This window comes from Streptopelia decaocto (genome assembly GCF_964273445.1).
Source record: "Streptopelia decaocto genome assembly, chromosome: 3".
NCBI lineage: Eukaryota > Metazoa > Chordata > Aves > Columbiformes > Columbidae > Streptopelia > Streptopelia decaocto.
This window is the reverse complement of record NC_138656.1, coordinates 66,350,569-66,371,059: the sequence shown is the minus strand read 5'-3', so window position 1 is coordinate 66,371,059 and position 20,491 is coordinate 66,350,569. Positions and strand designations below refer to the sequence as shown.

The 20,491-nt window shown below is 38.2% G+C and overlaps 1 protein-coding gene across 2 annotated transcripts in view; it reads left to right on the top strand.

Annotated features, from left to right (window-relative positions):
• Nucleotides 1-20,491, top strand: part of NKAIN2 (sodium/potassium transporting ATPase interacting 2) — a gene marked incomplete at both ends in the record, with an annotated part of 527,329 nt that overhangs the window by 449,885 nt on the left and 56,953 nt on the right. Inside the window, one exon of one of the 2 annotated variants that reach the window (XM_082048727.1) lies at nucleotides 3,851-4,051. The exons of the other annotated variant lie outside the window; for it this stretch is intronic. Coding sequence (XP_081904853.1) covers nucleotides 3,851-4,051 — 201 coding nt within the window. The remainder of the gene's footprint in view (nucleotides 1-3,850; nucleotides 4,052-20,491) is intronic. 2 annotated transcript variants of the gene reach the window in all.

Here is a 20,491-nt window from a genome sequence, read left to right as displayed (position 1 = left end):
AGATCTGAGACTGAGACCTCCAAAGTCTAGCCTTTGTCTAATCCACGAAGACTTCTCCTGAACACCACAAGTCCCAGAAAGTCTTAAGAATGTCAGCAAAGATGTCCTACTAAATATTTTCCTCTTTTTTTTCCCTCTTTAATGAATAGCAAAATCTACTTTAATGCACCAATTTTCATTAACAGGCTTTACAAATACCAGCAGGATTTGCAAAAGCAGCACAATGATCATCAGTAAAGCTCATACAGATGTATTTCTGTGTCCATGAAGGAAGCAGCTGTTTGTTGAATTTAGGATAATGAAATCTTCCTTGACATACAGACTGTTAACACCACCATATCTGCATGCCCAATGTGTATTAACAGTTCTTGTTAGGTTTCATAGCTTCAAGGCTTATCAGACCATTTCTCTCCATTTCCCTGAACAATTTTTGAGCCACAGATGTTAGAAAGAAAACAGATGGAAAATACACTGGAGAGTACAACAAATCCCCAGCTTCTAGTGTAGACTTTGTCTATGTCCACTAAAACTATATTCTAACAGTCAATAAAGTAAATAACAAGTAGAGTTTGTCCCAAAATAGCTCTAAATATTTTCAGTATAAGAATGTTAATGACAGATACTTCGTCCTCTCCTTGGCTTACACAGATCTACAAGGAGATTCAAGTCTTTAACAGTTTTCTCACTAAAAAATAAAACTTCTTCATAACCTGGGTGACATTCATTACTAAACAAGAACTGCTCTGCTTCTGTGGTGGCATACATGGGGATGTGGTTTGAAGGTTATAGGCAAGTTCAAAGCAATAAAAATTGATACTCGAGAAGAGAACTGTGTAGTGAATAGGCTCCTTCTGCATTTATTCTTATCCTACACATTTGGGGGACAGGAATTTACAGGGTTTAAGTTAGGTGTTTGATTATCATGCTTATTCCAGCCAAGTTTGACCTGAGCTATGGATGATGTCTAATCTTACCAAAACCGGATTTCACCTTTATTTATTGTTTTGCTTTCTGAAATTGGCCTTGTTTGTTAATTGATTCAAGACGTAAGCACTACATTCCTTGAAAGCCTTCTCAACCACAATCTTCTTTAAGATTTGAAGTCAGGGTTTTTGGTCGGTTTTATTTGGTTTTAGTAATATGAAGAATTAAGGAGTATATCATTTCTGTGACATGTATCAGGTCTATTGTGTGAGAAGAGGAAACAAAACAGTATTTTACTGATTATTCAGAGATAGGAATAGAGTATGGATCTGATAAAGATCTGTAATTTTTTACTGGTAAACACTAAAAGACTGGTCTTGAAAAAAAACAAAATTATTCAGTCCTAACATCAGCATTCAATTTAGCTGCCCAACAATGGTTTGAGGGCAAGGGAGTTTTCTAAATGTAACAAATAATTTCAGAAAATCATTTGGGGATAATTCAGGGATGGAAGAAAGATGGACTGTGTAAAGTTTTACTTATATATGTAATGATAAGTACTTTAATCTGTGATTATATTTCCTGTGTAAGTGGGAAATTTACTTGTGCTTTTAACCTATAAAATCTGGGATTACTGCACCCTGTGTAAGCAAACATAACTGTCTCTAGAGCAATGATGTTCTAACCAAAGAGCCTAGTTTTGATCTTTATGTTTAGCTCCTCCTGATCCATTTTAACTTCATCTGGCAAATGCATAACAAATAGTTCCTGCAAACCAGTTTATCCCATTCTTTTTCAAGGAATATATTTTTCATCCCTTGTCTGCACTTAAAGTATTTTTAGTCCATCACAATTCTTCTGAAGGTATTGCAAATGATAAAATAGAGCCAGACAATGAGTCTTGTTCGTTCATGCTGCATCTCTGATTGGAGACTAAAAGTAAAGAATTTTCCATGGTAATTAAAATGGCTTAAAGTTCTTCTGACCATAACATGATGGATTCCGATTTTAGTCATTCAGGAATAAATCTATTACTCTAAGCAAAGTTACTCCAAAGATACCCATTCTTCAACTTCTTACCCCAGATGAGAAGGCCAGTGTGCTGCTGAGGGGCTGCAATACCTTTGACTCCAGAAAGAAAAATAGTCTTCTGTCTTGGATGTAAGGTTAAAATGCCCATTTCCAAGAAACATCTGACAGATACTGGAGTAGCAGCTTTGGTAGGGAGAGTTCCAGAGAAATAAGAGGTTTGTTGGGGGTGAAGACTTATAGCCGTAGATAAATGTATCTGTTGCAAAATTTATATTGTTTATGCAAATGTTCACTGTTGATTTTATCACTTTTAAATGCTTGATGTTAGTTGCATGACTAAATTCATGCAAAGCATTATACATTTACTTATACAGCTTATTACTTGCTGGATTGGGCTGTTGTGAGAATGTAGTATTTATTCATCACAAAAATATTTACAGTCTTTCCTGCCATCTGATAGTTGAATATGGTTATACAGGGTAATAATTGATATTTTTTTTTTTTAGTGTACAAAAGCTCTGAACTTTTAGACAGGAACTACAACTTAAAGAAAAAACATTCAGCTACACTACAGTGTCAGGTGCAATCACGGATTGACTGACATGTCAGTCATGACACTATTCAAAATCTCTCTGGATGGAGTTACCTTTGCATGAGTTAGTGCAAAAAAGGGAAAATAAGTGGGACTGAAAAAAATAACAGGTTTTGAAAGGAGAGAAATGTGGATGCAACATATCTGCTGCAGAACGACATTCTATTTATTCCTTTTGGAACAGTAAACCTAATTAAATAGTTACATTTTTAAATCTTTATGAGAATCTTAATTATTAATGTCATCAACAGGCTGAAAAAAATGTAGGTTAGGTGTGGGGAGAGTTTGGCTCCACAAAGACATTATTTAAAAGCAATTTTCTTTGCATGACCGAGCACATGTGCACACAGACTAGATAGTCACACTTTACAATGAGGTTGCACTTATAAATAATTTATAAAGGGTTGGTAAACACTGTAGGCTCTTACAGAATCCACAAAGTCCATAGTTTTGTTATGACTATGTATAACACCCTCAGCTAATGTGCAACCAAGTATAATTTATGAAAGTCATATCTGTAGTGTTGTTTATGATGTATATTAATCATTTATTAATCCTTTATAAACTATTTATAAATGCAATCTTAATGGAAAGCATGGCTGACTAGTTACTCCATGGCACTCGCTGCAAGGGAGTTAAAGGTTGCAGGCCTCTATGCCCCTCCTTTTTAACAAGCTAAGCAATCTTTAGATGAGGAACGCTCACTAGCTGTTTCCTTACAGACTCCTAGGAAGTTAGAAATCTGAAGGAGGCGTTACAAAGAGGCAACACTTGTAATTAAAACATCAAAAAAACCTTTGTTTTAAATCTTCTCCAATATTTTAGCAGAACTACTGCAGGTCTGCTTCACAGGGTCCATGAGACAAAACTCCTTGCAGGTGACCCACTCATATTAAAGTCTATGAAATTTTGGTTCCAAAGGACTCTTGTAGAGTTTGGTACATCAGACCACCAAAATATGGGCCATGTTTCTAGGAACTGAGTGAATGAGCATTGCTGTGTAAATGTGCACGTGTGCTAGTACTTGTGGTTTGCAAAGGAAAATGGGCAATGTAACAGAAATTACTGCTATAATCTAGGTTACCATAATGTCTACGAACAGATCATGGCTTGCAGGGTTATTCTCCATGCCAAGGTATTGCTACTTGTGCCTGCTGCAGGCAAGCTCCACTAACTTCTATGTGACAGTGCAGTTTTATCACTGCTCTTTGCTTCTTTATGCGTTCTGTGAAAACTCTTCCTGAGGCATTTGATGCCGGAGTACCATCCCTGCACATTAATTCATCACTTGTTCTTTTGCAGGAAACAGATCTCATTCTGACCTTTAATATCTCAATGCATCGTTCTTGGTGGATGGAGAATGGGCCAGGCTGCACCGTGACCTCAGTAACCCCAGCCCCAGACTGGGCACCAGAGGATCATCGCTATATCACTGTCTCGGGGTGTCTTCTTGAATATCAGTACATAGAAGTGGCTCACAGTTCTCTTCAGATCTTCCTTGCAGTAAGTGTTCACACATTATATAATTTCCACCACCTTTTCTAGATTTCTTCTTCCAGGAAGTCATTAGCAGATTAGTGGAGTATTGTGCCGTTCATTTACAAACCCTGGCTCTAAGTGTTGGTTTTGTAATGAAACTCGGTTGCCTTGCACCTGGTTCAAGACATCTGTACACAAAGAGCTCCAACATACTTGTTTATTGCTGTGAGAACTGCTGACATGACACACTCTGTTTTCCTGACTGCCATTTTGCCTGTTGACCCTGCCACAAATAATTTATAGCAGGTTACATTCAAATTACACTATAGGATATAAGCTGTGGCATAATAAGAAGTTACAGCCATTGCTGTGAAAGCTAAATTAAATATAAAAGGAAAGCCAAAATGAAGGAGAAACTTAAAATAGTAAAAATAGATGTGCTGATCAGTTCACAGGCTCAAAACTGGTCAATTTTTCTTTAGTCATATTGGTCAATATGCACTTGGGGTGAATGGGAAAGTTTCTTCCCAGAACAACACAATGTTGTACTTGTTATATGAAAATCAAACCCAGAAATCTTAAATCCTTCTATGAGGAAAAATATCCACTGTTACATTGCATAAAATTTATGAGGAATTAAAAAAGTTTGTTTGGGGAGAAATTGATAAGTTTTTCAGCCATATTTACCTGCACGAATAAGTTTGCCTTATGTTGTCTCTCACCTAGGTGAAAAGATGACATAAACACTGAATTAATTACATTTAATGGAAATCTGCATTTTAATGTTTGCTCTAGTGATACAAACATGTTTATGCCCAGGTGAAGATACATATGACTGCACATAAAACTGTTACTATATACCTAAATTTGGACCAGTGCCTGGGTAAATTACTCCCTCTATATAAATTTTTTGGTCAGGAGATTCCACTGTTTTGTCCAAAGAGGAACTATACCAGCAAAAGAGAGAGCAAATCTGGTTAGCCATATACAGAAGTTAATGTAAGGCAGTAAGACAGTCAATAATATGTAATGTGGGCCTCAGCTACCCAAAAAGTGAGCAGCTTTTCCGTCTGCCTATCCCCCAGCTTTGCTGTAAATGACCAAATACCAGGTGAGTTTGGTTCAGTATATTTTTCTCTCAATAGATCTCTGTGTGAGCTCTGTGTGTTAAAGGTTGATGGCTGATTCACCCGAAAGCCCAGCTGCCTCCCTTAAGGGGAGCCATCCCAGGTTTTCTTTGTGCTTCTCAGCTCACTGTGTTGTAGCAGAGCAAAGGGACCCTGACCAAGTAGGTAGCAAGGCAGTAGATAGGTCTGGAAGACAAAAGCAGCCCTTTCTCCAAATTGTTCATACCTGCAATTTTGTCAAGCCATAGCTGGTGCAAAAGAAACAAAGAGAAAGGTGCAACACAATGAGCATGAATAAGTAAATAAGATTAAAATGGCTTTACAATTTTATTCACAAACAATTATTATCATGCAAGCTTAACTCATAGAATCATGGAATCATTTAGGTTGGAAAAGACCCTTAAGATCATCGAGTCCAACTGTAAACCTAACACTGCCAAGTCCACCACTAAGCCATGTCCCTAAGTGCCACGTCTATACATCTTTTAAATATCTCCAGGGGTAGTGACTCAACCAATTCCCTGGGCAGCCTGTTCCAGTGCTTGATAACCCCTTCAGTGAAGAACTTTTTCCTAATATCCAACCTAAACCTCCCCTGGTCTAACTCAAGACCATTTCCTTTCATCCTATCACTTGCTACTTGGGAGAAAAGACCGACATCCTCCATGCTACAACCTCCTTTCAGGTAGTTGTAGACAGCAATAAGGTCTCCCGTCAGCCTCCTTTTCCCCAGGCTAAACAGCCCCAGTTCCCTCAGTTGCTCCTGATCAGATTTGTGCTCCAAACCCTTCACCAGCTTTGTCACCCTCCTCTGCACTCTCTCCAGCACCTCAATGCCTTTCCTATAGTGAGGGGCCCAAAACTGAACAGAGTGTTCAAGGTGTAGGCTCACCAGTACCGAGTACAGTGGAATGATAACTTCCCTAGACCTGCTGGCCACACTATTCCTGATACAAGCCAGGATGCTGTTGGCCTTTTTGGCCACCTGGACATACTGCTGGCTCATGTTTAGCCAGCTGTTGACTACCAGATCCTTTTCCATCAGGCAGCTTCCCAGCCACTCTTCTCCAAGAATTGCATGGGGTTGTTGTGACCCAAGTGCAGGACCCGACACTTGTCCTTCTTGAACCTCATACAATTTGGCCCAGCCCAATGATGCAGCCAGTCCAGATCCCCCTATAGAGCCTTCCTACCCTGAAGTCCTCCAAATAAGATATCCAGGCTTATTTTTCTGTGTTTTTTATGTGTGTAATGAATGATGAACAAGAAACTCAAGGAATACATAATTCAAGCTCAATTGTGTTCCTGATGTAACAAGGTTTTTTGTGTCTGTGCCTAAACAGAGCTGTGTTTCTAGGTAAGGTCATTCTTTGCATGCCAGGGAAATGGTTCAGGATAACAAATCATTGGTAATTCATTAGCTGTAGCCAACCACAGATGTTTTTAGATTTCCATTCATGTTACTGTAAGTGTGATTATCATAGGTAAAGAGCTACACAATATATGCATGGGTCAATTTTCCAGACCTGTTGCTTGCTTCTTTACTGTTTACATCATTTTCACCTTCCCAGTTGAGGGCATGAGGTTCCTTTTCTAATAGAAAGGATAGCATAAATTAATTGTTATGTTAAATGTGGTGAGAAACAGAGGAATTATCTGGTACTGCTCAGTGACATATAACACAAAGTTAGAAAAGCAAATATTGCTTAGTTTTGAGCAAATTAGCTTTCAACAAACCCAAGCCTGAGATCAGATTGGTCTCCAGTTTGTAGAAAGAAATTAATCTTTCTTTTCAATTTTATTTTATGGTCAATTACATAGATCATGCACTTTAAAACCATAAATTGCAACCAACAAATTGGTTACTTGCTTTCTATTTGTATTTCTGTATGTTTGTGACAATGATCAAGTTAATGTTGATGTTTGGCTTTTTCATGGACTGGTGGCACTGCAGCAAATTTTAAGTATGCTTCCTATTGCATACTAATAAAAAGTTACAAGGACATTCATCTTCACTGAGAACTACTTATATCGGCCTTTGAAAGCATTGTACTGAGTGTTCCTTGTACAGCTTGGCAGTAAACTCACAAAGAATCCAGCTACAGGTTAGGTTTCACATAGATGTGGTATTTGCTGTGGATTACTTAGAGGAAATAATATGATGGCTAAGATAAAAGCTATAAACCACCCCATGGTTTATACTTTCTCGAAAGAAAGTCTTAGGGTGGGCTGTGGAATAAAACAAGGACTGCAGACAAAAAATCTGCTAGGGAGGTGCAGAATACTCATAGTCTCCAAAACACATACTGGAAACAAACAGCACCGAATTGTGAACTATACAAATGCTGCTGCTAATTTTGTGCAAGTCAACACAGATTTTTGGTTTTTAAGAGTGAAATTTTGGAGAATTTTCACTTCTCCTGCTACTTAAATGAAGTTATATTTAAAGCAAATGGAAGGTTAAATGATCCCAAAGATCAGAAGAGTGCACAGTATGCAGAGTGGTATGGTGTTTATTACATAAGAGAGACTAAGGAGAGACAGACGTCCTGACACACAGATATTTCACCAGCTAGTCCTGAGGAGTGGATTTTGCTCAGGGTAAACAAACAACTGAGCAAAATTGCTAGTTTAGCTCACACTTAAGAAGTAACAGAAAATTCATTTTACTAGTCTCTCTACTTTGACCAGCTGAATGCTTATGGTTTAGAAAGTCTTCAAAATGGGGGAAAATTGAGAACTAATGAGTATAAGAAAATGCTCTGACAAAACGAGAATTATCCCAATTTGGGTATTTAGCTTTTATATATGCAAAGCAGGGCTGGAATAAGCCCTACAGTGATAACAGGGGCTGCAAAGCAACCACAGCAGCTCCTGTGTCCCATGACACAAGCACTTAGTGCATTGGATGATGGTGGTAGAAGACTACAGCCTGTTTAGAACCTGTCAGTAAATCAATCCTTGCATCACAGATATTAAAAAAATACCATATAATGCACTTTTATGTCTGTCTTTTAGCCATTCCTATGTCAGCGCATTACTTCTTCCTCAGCCACTGATTTTTTTTTTCATGTTTATGGAAATCTATCGTGAAAAGCTGCCACTGATTTTTCACTCAACTATTGTAGTAGTTGCCTCTCTGAAGTGGTACTCATCAAAATCTAGTGTCACACACCATGCTTCTCAGTTTTACTCGGTGCTCCATACTAATAACTCCCATTTGGTGCTTTTGGGAATGAGCCACATTGCTATCACTTTATGTCTTACCATCTTCTTCCAGCAAGTTAAAAAGAGAGAGGGGTTTAGAGTGAAGAAGGGAGAAAGCAGGGGAAGGGAATCTATTTCATTCTTAAGAGTAGCTTTGGAGCCTGCAGTGCTGCAAAATAAACAAACATATTTTTAGGGCACCACCTGCAGCACGCAGCTGTATGGAACTGAACAGTGTGTGATTTGTTCTGCTTTGTGTGAAACCCTGGGGTCTGGGAAAACACGTGGGGAAGGTATTTCTATGGAACAATTCCCTCCTTTCCTGCCCTCCCCGATTCTTGGCAAATATCATAGCTGAACCTGTAAAGGTGAGATCTTAGCTTCGTTGCACTTTGACAGCAACAATAATTCATTTAATGCTGTGCATTAAATACATCATTAAATACATAATTTCAGCCACAGCTAATTCATTTGTTTTGTTGTATAAAGCTAATCCTCAATGCACCCTATGCTCACATACTGGGCCAAATTCTCCATTCCACTCTCCTCACTCAGGGAAGTCCCATTTACAGAGCTACAGCATCTTGAGCACCTGGATCATCCAATGTGCTCTGCAACAACCACATTTCTCCCTGTTCTTCATGCCTGCCTTACCAAAATGAACTGATCTGGTGATGGTATGACTTGGATACCCATAAGATTCATACGTGTCCTTATGTGCTTAATGGTTATTGATTCTTGCTGCTTACATCAGAGAAGCTATTTCATTTTCAGGACTCCTGGGTTATGAAGGATAGATATACTTAAATTACTGATCTCTGGAGAGAATTGTTCCAGCTAAGAAATGAGGTCAGTGGTTCTAATGGAGATTTGATTTGCTACCGGTTTGTGAAATTTGACTTGCATTCTCTACTGTATTTACAGAGTGAAGGCTGAATGAAAGTTCCCACCCCTGAAAGTTAGGAGGTATAGCTACCGCTTCACCATGGGAAAGGCAGTAACATGGGTAGACACAGTGAAGGGAATATTCCTCTGTTAACCTTGGCATGTCATGTCAGTGCTTAAGGTGGTCATTGACTCTGTGTGTAAATAGTATATGCATCCCAGCTTTTTAGTCACACAGCTGAAAAAGGGTCACCCGCTAGCAGTTTCACAGCCACCTACACCCATCAATGTCTAATTCTAGCTACAGATCCTAGGTACAATTTTCTCGATTGGCACTTTTTATTGAACTCTTGTCCACTCAGAAGGTGGAAATCTTTTTAGTTCAGGTCCTGAGCTGTTGTTCAGGTCAGTGGGTTATGTGTCTAGGTCTGCCACAATGTCCTTGGGAAAGTTATTTCATCTCTCGGTGCCTCTTCCCAAGTGCTGCAGAGAGGGAAGCAGGCCTAAATTTTTCGTGTTTGGTTTATAAGACACTGTACCATTTGCACAGATAGTGATCTCTCAGATGTCTCAAAAAGCCTCTAAATGTGGATGGGACCCAGTACAGTAAGGCCTTTTTGATACAAGGAAATTATAATAGTAATTGCATTTCATACAGAAATGAAGCTTTGATTCTCTGCATCTTCCTTCTGCCTGTGTTTTACTCTTTGATTATGCATGACCTGCCCCCACTCCCACAAGGCTGTTCTTGCAAAAGTAGACACATTAAAATCCATTTGTAGATCAAAACTCTGAAAACATGCAAATAAGAGATCAGCCTTGGAGATAAGTGTGACAGAATTACATATCTATTTGACAACACAGGATTAAAAGTATTTATTATGCTTGTCTTTTACTCCTCACTTACACACTCACAAGTCTATTGATTTTAGTGGAACTAAGTGCCTGAGTTATGGGAATAAGACTAATGTGAAGGCATCACCTTAGCCAATTTGGGTTTTAGTTTTATAGCCTTCGAAAAGATGAAATGTGTAATATTATTCCAGTAAAACGAGCAGGGAAAAAGCATTTCTTATGTACTGTATCTACATTATTGATGGTAACTTACATGCCAAATAAATAAAACTATAAGTAAACTGTTACACAAAAGTATTGACCATTTTCATAGTGATCCTGTCCACTGACTTTTATATGCTGTACATTAGTCTTAATTCCTGTTTGTTCCTTCCTGTAGTTATACTTGAGTATATGGTTCATGCAATCATTAAAATTATTATTTCATGCTTTAAAGTTTGTAATATGTAATTGTCCATCCATACTAGTTACAGTAAATGTATACTATTTGAGGTTCTGCAAAGTCTGTGTCATGCATAATACCTTTGAATCCCTGATGCTGTCATATTGATTTAAAACATCATGAAGCATTACTGTGTTATTAAGATGCAATAATACAGCTATGCAGTTACGACACCAGCTTCAAAATCTCTGCTGTGTTGCAGACTTAGAGTATGACCTTCCTCAGGGTGCTTAATTCATGACAATTATTGTCCGTACTATACAAACAATGGTTCTTAAATATTTCAGAAAGATATTGCCAGGATAATTCCATTAAACATTGCAAGGTAATCAAATATTGAAGAAAGGTGGTCTGTGTATATATTTAAGCACTTAGAACAGTAGAATAGCAGTGATGCTCCCTGCTTCTCTCAAGGATTAATAATAATTAGAATAGGGTACTCTCAAAATCCTTAATATTAGCATAGCACAGGTGACATTAAATAGTCTCATGCCCTGTGGGGAGATGTGAGTAGTGAGTAATCAGGTGCTCTCATAAGAATTTCTTAACCGGACTGTCTATTTGTGCTTTAGACCCACATGTTCCAATAAGTTTCTAACAGCTTTTAACTTAAAAGCCCCCAACAGTGCTGAGGACAGTATGATTGCAAAGCAAAGCAGCATTTCCTGCCTGTTCAAAAGAACTTACCTTCAAAGTACAAAACAAGCCAGCCAACCCATACAGACAGAAAAGAGGGGAAAGGCAGGAAAATTGAGAGGGAATACTAGTTTGCAGTTTCCGTGCACCTCCTGTTTGACCATTGTCAGCTTCTTTATAGGAGTGACAGAAAAGCCCTAAAAAAGGATATGAACCAAAATAACAAGTAAATTTTGCATTATCTGGTAGAAATTTCTTCTAAAAGGCAGCAAAAGAAGAAAGTGTGAAAAAGTTTGGTATTTATTGAGTGGCTTACAATGAGCTGGCGGTTCATCAGTGGTGCAACCTCATACTGACAGGAAAGGACAAGCCAAGTGGGACAAGCCACAGATAGCCTGGCAGTTGAAAGGAGTATTTGAATTTCACTGGAAGAAACTAAAGCGAAGAAATGGAGGGATAAAGTAAGTTGTGGAAAATCATCTCTGCAGTAGCATTACAGATGGTCTCAGTCTAGACTGAGGCATTGGTCAGGAGTAAGGAGAGGACAATGGCACATGTAGAGGCAGGATGATCCTCTGAAGCTGAGATTCACAGAGTGAGAGATCAGGAGGGCATCAACAGGACAGCAGAGGTTAAAGGAACAGAGAGCTTTTAAAGCAGGAAAGGGAAACAATGTGTGTGTGTGAGGGGGGGAGGAAGAAATATATCTAGATATATCTAGATATATCTAGATATATAGATATATATATATATTCTCTTTCTTCTTCTTTTTTTTTTTTTTAACTTGGGAAGACACAGATGAGACCTGAGCAGAGGAAGAAAAAAAAAAAAAACTAGCTGTTCCTCCAGAGAGACCAGCAAATGACAGAGCAGGACTAAAAGAAGCGAGCTGTGGGTGTGAAGCATGTGGATGTATCAGCAGGACAGACTGCATGAAAGGAGGATGGGCAACAAAGTGGAGTCATATGAATGCATGAAAAATAAAAGCTGCCTAACTAATGATGTCATTAGGAATGAGGCAAACAGCAAAAGGGTGTTTCTATGGGTCCCAACATAAGTATGAGTGGAATCAAATAAAACATAAGTCTGCCCTGGCTTGTCCATGTTGAAATTCAAAAAGCAAACAGGCAGGTCTTTTTGTCAGAGTTACAAAGATTCAGGGCAAGGATCTACCTACGAACCTGTATGTATTAAACGTCTTCACTGAGTTTGGATGGATAATACACATCTTTTAGGAGGTGTCACCAGTTGATGTAGGCTTTGGGTTCTGCTCATGAACCAGCATATCCCATTCCTGTCCTCAAAATACATACAGTGTGAAATTAAAAAAAAAAAAAAAAAAAAGAAGTAATGATAATGTTGCTAACGCAAAAAGCCAAAGCTGTTGCAAAACATCTGACCCTCAAATGTGGCAGTAAATTAACACTGGATTCATAATTTTCCAGTCCTTACTTCCTTTATGCTGACCAAAAGTAACACATAGTACATCTATTTGCAGTAATATGCCTGACACCATTTTCCTTTCTAGCTAACATAAACCTCTTTGGTTGTGCAGGAGGCACTTCTTTTACATAAAAGCCCTCACTCAGAGTTACCCTTGCTAATTTTATTTCCCCATCTCCATTCTGACAGCAGCCTCCACCTCTTCCACACACATACACTCATGCACATACCTCGCACATAAACTGCCTCCCCCTGTGCTTGTAGAGCAGTGAGAATATTTATAAGTTAGAAAGGAGACCTAATGGGGAAAAATAACATTGTTTAATTAAGGTGGAGTTTCCTTCTCAGGCAACACAATGCTTGAAGGAAAATTGCTTCTTAATGAGATAGATTGGTGTTTTGAAAGACTGCTTTTTCACTGCAGGACTGGGCAAAATCAGTGCAATGGGAAGAGGGTATGAATCATTGTAAAGTGATAATTTAATAACAGTTTTGTGTTGTGTTAGCAGAGGAGCAACATCAAGTTCAGGCATCTTTGACATTGCCTCAGAGCACAGCATATTGCTGTTCCTCTGTTTGACAATAATGTTAGAGCATATGTCATTAGTGTTTTGAAGAATTACCATAAGAGATTTCTTTATGCCTATGTGTGTTATCTGTAGTTGTTTCTACCAAATTTTACCTGCATTTCTTCACTACTTCTTGCAGAAAACTGAATTGTACACATCAAAGCATAAACGGTTTTTTAATGAGCAGGGACCTTCATCAGTAGAATTCTACTAATTCATTTCCCTAAAAGCTTCCCTTCTTAATGAGCTGGGCTCATATAAAGCTAAGTTATATGATAATTGTCTGCAAACAAGTTTGCTCTGATTCAGTGGAGAGAAGTCAGCTTTAAATAGAGTTACCTGACCAATACACACAGGCATGTCTCATAGAGGTTTTTTTACCTGATGGAATGAAAGGTAACAGCACCAGCCTGAACTGAAACTGTAAGAAGCAGTTCTGCTTCTCACAGGTCTTCTTGCACTAGCAAAGGCGAACAGCGAATGTTATTTTTTGGGGTGGGGATTGGAATTGTGATAACCAAGAGCTGAACTCTCATTAGTTTGAGGCCTGAGGAAAGTTTCTTGACAATTTTTTTGACCGTTTCATATGTATTCCTTTACACAGGGGAGTCTGATTCTGGTTGACCCCGTAGGATAGATAGTTATACGATACAGAAATGAAATTATGGTACCCTGGGCTCAGTGCCTTATGCATGTCCTGGGGCTAGGTGTGCTGGTGGTGCTGGCTTGCTGACTTGGTTCCTCCCACAGCTGGGATTTAAATTATTCCTCCATTCTGATATTAGCACAGACCTGCTACCATTTTTTATGACAATGTCATAGCATAAGACCTGCATGTGAACACTTTCCAGCTATATGCTGGTCAGAAGCCTTGGACTGGGGTTTTGAAGAATTCTGAACAGGGACTCTAGTCCCTTCAGTTTTCATTCTCTACAAGTGGATTTGCATGGAAGAGAAACCAAATTACATGTGCTGTAGATGTAAGAATAATATCAAGAAGAATAGCAGTAACAATAATAAACACAAACTTATGTAATCATAAGTATTCCATTGCAACATATAACTACACAAAAAGGAATCCCTCTTCATATTAAAAACTCAGTTGTGTGCCAGGTTCATCAACCCCATTTGTGAGCTGATTCTGAGCTGATTGTGAGCTGATGTTACAATACTGCCTTGTTCTGCTGTATACAAATGTGGCAGATATTATTTTGTCATTTAGCTCCACACCCCAAAAAGAATCTCTGGTTCTGGAAGCAAGAGGACTCTGTTCATGAGTTAAGGTTTGTTATTTTTTTCCTGATTATAACAGAGGGAGTGATAAAACACACAACTAACTTCCTCACTTGGTTATGGAGAATAATGTATTTTCAAAAAATGCAGAAAAGGTCAGTACTGTTGCAGGTTTTCAGGTAAGGCTTTCAAATTTATGTTGAAACATATATACTATATGTCATATACTTCACATTTCATTTTTTTGTGTTGTTAGGACAGCTTTCTGTGCAAATGATGAACCAAGCACGTAAAATTACAGTGCTATCTATGAAAAAGTGGAATTAGATGTTTTGGAGGTTTAGTCTTGACAATTCTGTTTGAGAAAATCTGGGCTATTAAATTCACCAAAAACGAGCAACATCAGCAACTGCAGCTGAACCTGTGTTGAAGGTACTGTACTCAATGATAGAATCCTAAATTTCTATAATACGCGTAGCTTTTGGTAGAGCTAACTAGCCCGCTAGAAATACCAACTATGCCTTGGAAAATGGAAATCTGGGAAGCTTTTAGATGCCACCTACCTTCAGAGTGTGTAAAATAAAAACAATTATATTACATTATGAATTCTTTAACTTTTTTCCTCATTTTCTAGCAGATGCAGCATAACAAGGATTTTGCCATCCAGAAAATAAGTACCTAGCTTTCTGTGGCAACTGTCTATCCTAGGGCCCTTGGAATCAGTGTTCAATGCAGGCAAAAAAATGTCAGAAAACTGTTTATGTTCTTTTTGATGACCCAAGTTTCTTCTTCAGGAGGATTGGACTAGATGATCTTTCAAGGTCCCTTCCAATCCCTAACATTCTGTGATTCTGTGTGAAGTAGAGCTAACATGGAATTTTCTGAAGAAAAATTATTCTTTTGGAAAATGCATCAGCCCTGAAATGTTTAGTCTTAAAACAACAGTGTCAATGAACTTCATTTAAAGTGTAGGTAAGTGATGATTAACACAGTACCTGGTTCCCTGCTAAATTTCTTAGCTGGCTGCTTTGGCTCTGGACTTTCTTGGTACATTTATACTTGGACAGAACACATCCTAAAAACTGCCACATGATAATCCGTAATGTTTAACGTTTGCTATAGTCCCGTCCCTGTCATGCATTTGCCCCAGACCAGCTATTGCTGTCCCGGGCATTGTCTGGGCATAGGTGCAGCGACAGCACAAACCAGGAGCGTCTGTTGTAGCCAGTTTGGCCTCTACATCAGAAGACAGCCTCTGAGTTATTTCAGTTGCTGCTGTGTCTATATACATCCACAACACCACGGCAATTACACACTTAGAGTCTGTGTTCTCTAGAGCTGTAGTAATACCAACACTAAGCAGATCTCCAGCTAGTGTTTGAGTCATGCTGTGGTCCCACAGCTTGGTGTCCAGGAATCAAACATGAACTGCTGGGAAAAACAGGTAGGAAAAATCCAGTAGGAAAAATCCTAACTTTCTAGTGTTTATGTAGCACGCAAAACAATGGGCACAGTAGAGAAAGATCCTCTGCAGACACATCCTAAGGTTTCTCAGTATTCTGACATCTGCAGTGCTACAATTCTAAGGAGAATGGAGTCTGAGGTAAATTTGCTGAAGGTTCTACCTGAAGCCCAGATTTTAAATGACAGGTAATATTCTTTACTGAAAAATGTCATTGTTCCATCCAACTGAAGAAAATTACGCTCCCTTGAAATCAGAAGTAATCTGTTATTTGCAAATATTCTCAGTAGACATCAGCCAATTCTCAACACTTCTTTAATAGATGTTATCTTCAGCACCAGTTGGACAGGTAGAGAGAACATTCATGCACTACTGATGTGTTTGGAGGGCTTTGGAGATGTGCTCCTTAGCAGCACCATTCACTTAAACTGCAGCACTATTGAGATATCAGTTTTTCAATACCCAACTGCTTGAAACTGTTTAGCATAAAGTGATTCATGTTTTCAAAATGAATAGAGTAGATTTTTTTTTTTTTTCCCAGCAGGCAACATTCTTTTTACTCTGCCCTCGAGCTCTCCTAGCTTAGCCTTCATTATTTTCTGAATACAATAAAGGTAATAGCTATTTATTAATGTATACAAATTAATAATGAAATGTTGGGACTTTTCCTCTGCTTTATTTTATTTTTGAATGTCCAGGTTTTCTGCAAACAGACCAGTCACGTGTGCATAGTCACAACCTGAGGAAAAAAATCATCTGCAAAACCATAGAAGCATTTGTCTGCTGGTATTGATTGTTGTAATGGAAGGGAATTCAACATTGACATGACAGAATTTATTTTTCCTTATATGTAGACAGTGATCAAGTGGTGACATCTGGAATCTACCCCAGAGGTTCAAGTCAATAAAATATTAATAGCTGCCATTTGCAGCGAGAAGGGTGTAACAAGAGCACAACAGAGGAATCTCTGACATTTTTGCACCAATAGTTCTTCCTAACTAGTTAACCATTTCCACTTCCACATACTCTTCTCTCAAAGGTTGGACAAAACAAGGCACAGAAATCAAGGCAATGCCTGTCAGTCCCATCTGAAGCACTCACCATTTTACCATGAGATTACCAAGGCTTTCCCTAGTAATTGAATTCAGTGTGTTCAGTCATGACAAGCAGGGAGAGTAGATGGAAGAGAAGGACTGTCAAGCCTTGCTTCAGACAATCCTGTTCTTCCCATTCCTCTCATTCATTAAGTATTAATAGTCATTTATGCATAAGTAGAAATAATGAGGTTTAATGAATCTCCAAAGATCAGCTACTTCATAAAAGCAAATGCCACACTTTTACCAGTTAAAGGCCTCCAAGTCCAACAGCAGCAGCAGAGGGAATTTTTATTTTAAAGCAAATTGCACCCAGTTTCAGTAAATTATCATAGAATGATTACTCAACTTTTATCCAGTCAATGTTATGCCTCCCTTCTGAATTGGTTTATTGTCAGTATGTCTGCTTCAAAACATGTCTTCCCTAGAAAGCACTCCTTCATTCAACTTCTGCCGCTGGAAGCAGGCAACAGCTTGGAGCTAGCAGCTGCTCTTGAACAAAGCAGGTAGAGACGCAGAAAGGCTGCCGAATCTATAACAATAAGCACTTCATGACATAATTACAGTAAATCTCCAGAGTGGTCTGCACATCCAAAATGCCATATGTTTTGGGTAGAGGAAATGTGCCTTAGTAAAACTGTAGTATCACATTAGCTTTTTCCATAGTAGTCCTGTTAACACGAAATTGACTTTTTACCTTGAAAACTAGCATTGACAGAACAGAGGGTAGTATTTGAGTGGTCATCTATTTCGACTAGGGGAGTATAATTAATATCCTGAAGGGCAAGAGCAGGTGCTAGAAAGGTTTGGGGGGATTTTCCAGTTGTAACTGTGCATAATCTAATAGCTGGTGCATTCATTTAACCTTTCTTTCAGATAGTCTTCTTTCACCACTGCACGTAATAGTTGTTCTGTTTTCTAAATGTCTTCATTTGACTTTGAACAGGTTAATAGGATTTACTGCTTCTGCAGCTTGCCTATACAAAACAGATTGTCAATATGAACAATACTTTGTGGTTTGTCAGGGAATAATAGACTGCTTTCTCCATCCCTGCTTCTAGGAAGTGATTTATTTTCCTGAAGATTTAAATACAAATGAGAGAAGGGGGAGGAAGACATTTTTTCCTGTGTGAGTCTAGCATGAGCTGGCACTGCTAAATAGCCATTTGGCATTTGCTGTATCAGCTGGTGGTACTTGCCTCATTTTCAGATGGCAGCCTCCTGATTCTCTTAGAGATGTCGGCAGAAATTTCGCTGCCGCTAGATACCAACTGTACAAAATATGTAACCCAGATACATTTCAAAGATTGCAGTGGACTCTTGCAAACATTTTCTGTTACACACTGCATGAATTGATTTCGTCTTCAAAAGCATTAATCTCCTAAATCATTGTTTTGTGCTCTGTCTGAACCTGCATTTTAGGTTTCAGTGGCTTTGCGTTTTGTAAAAATGTTTCTAAAATCACTGTGTGTCATAAGAAAATGATTTTTCCCCTGGCTGTTAGCTCTTTCTTGCCATGATTATTGCTTCCTGCTGCAATGATCAGAATATAACGATGCAGCAAATTTTACAGGAATGAAAACTGCATGAGCTAAACAAATTGTCATTTTCGAAAGTATCAGGTCCTTTCCAAATGCTGTCTGCGTGTTTACACCTTACGAGTTGTGAAGCTCTGGCTGACTGAAAGGGGTTAGTGTCATTAAAAATTATTATACTGGTTGTATGTAAAACATAGGTAAGCAATATGTGCTGCATTTTCAGTCTCTTTTTGATCTTGCAAATAGTACTGCCAACGGGAGGTTCATTGTGATTATAAGAGCCTAAATATTACCAGAAGTAGCAGCCATTTAATCCTATGATTTTTCAGTATCAGGGACAAACAAAATCCCACCACAGTACATTGTGTTGTGTATCCTTAAATGCTCTTTTTGTGTAGCTGTTCAGCTTCCTTAAGCTTGCTGATTCATTTTAATTAAAACAATCTAGAAGAGGATGAGAAAGAAAAAGAGATGAGAAGGTTTGTTTTTTTTTTTCCTTGTGTAATTATCCATAAACTAAAAATACCCAACATATTCATTTACAAAGTCATACGAAGGTATTATCCTTTTGCACACTTACTGAGAATCACCTGGGATGGTGGTAGATGTGTAATCTCAACTTGCATAATAACAATAGTTGATGTATCTCCAGTATAATTAAACTAATCACACCTATTTCCAGACAAGGGAGAGCAACAGATTACAGTTGCCATCAGCAGAGTGAACTAGTGCCCTGCATTTGAGCAGGGTTTAATCTGAGGAGTTTCATCTCAGAACACCTCTGAATTTAGGGCTAAACTTTGCAAAGATGCCTTCTTCAGTGTGAGCACACTTGATAGCAACAGGCTCTGTTTGATCCACAGCTCCTAAGAGAGCTCGACTCAGCACAGGAAGCTTTGAACAAGTCTCAGGGGGAATCTTGAAGAGGGTATGAAAAGTGATTAGACCATTAACCACCTCATAGAGTGATTCAGTGGCATTTTGAGTTGGCTTATGCAGCTGCATAGATCATTCAGGAGCTTTTTTTTTTTCTTCCCCAAACTTCAGGTGTTCAAAAAAACTTCACTGAAATTAAAAAATAGCACTTTTCCAAAAGGCTTTTAGGAGTATTTTCTGTCCCAAACACAATGCCAGCTGGAAAAATGCAAGCAGTGTTTGGAGCACTAAAACTACAGTAGAATCTGAAAGGATATAGTTGTCATATCAGAACATTCAGCATCTAATACACAGTAGCTTAACGTTTCATGTCGTTTAAATACTGGGTCAATGCTAAACTGCTGTAAGATTACAGAACCTTAACTCATGGCTTGTTCACATGAACACAGAGGTTAATTTATCATCATGCCTGAAAAGCTAACTCTTTTTTGAGTTTTATTTTTAATATTTTAGGCAGATGTACAAGAACCTAACATTGTTTTCCACCATCCACCATTACCTTCAAAAATCCATTCCAAAATCCATTTGAAAATGGCTTTTAAGAATCTCTGTGATTACATATGAAAAAAATTTTCATATGAATCCTAGAATCTAGTATTTTTCTGTACATAGCAGATAACACATCAGAATCTAATGCTGAAATTCAAATAAAATTTTTTTTCAAAGAATGACTGACAGACTTAAATTTCACATGAAAAACTTATCAGCTGGAAATGGTAAGTGTCTATATTGTTAAACCATTCAACATTCCTCTTTATGGCTCACCTACTGAATTTTGAAAACGTTACCTTAGTATAGTTAGCATTTTCTTTTTCTAAACTAAAAGTTACTACTAGTGGTGTTTGTTACAGTTATTTCCTCACTGTTGATGCTGTTGTTGTTGCAATTTGATTTTGTCATGTATAATTATTGTCTCTCAATTTGATCACATAGGATATCAATTCTCTTGCAGGGTAAAATCAGAAACTAAGTGTCATATACTGCCAGATTGTCTTTGTAGAACTGCTGTTGTATGCTATAAATTTATGTTTGTTTAC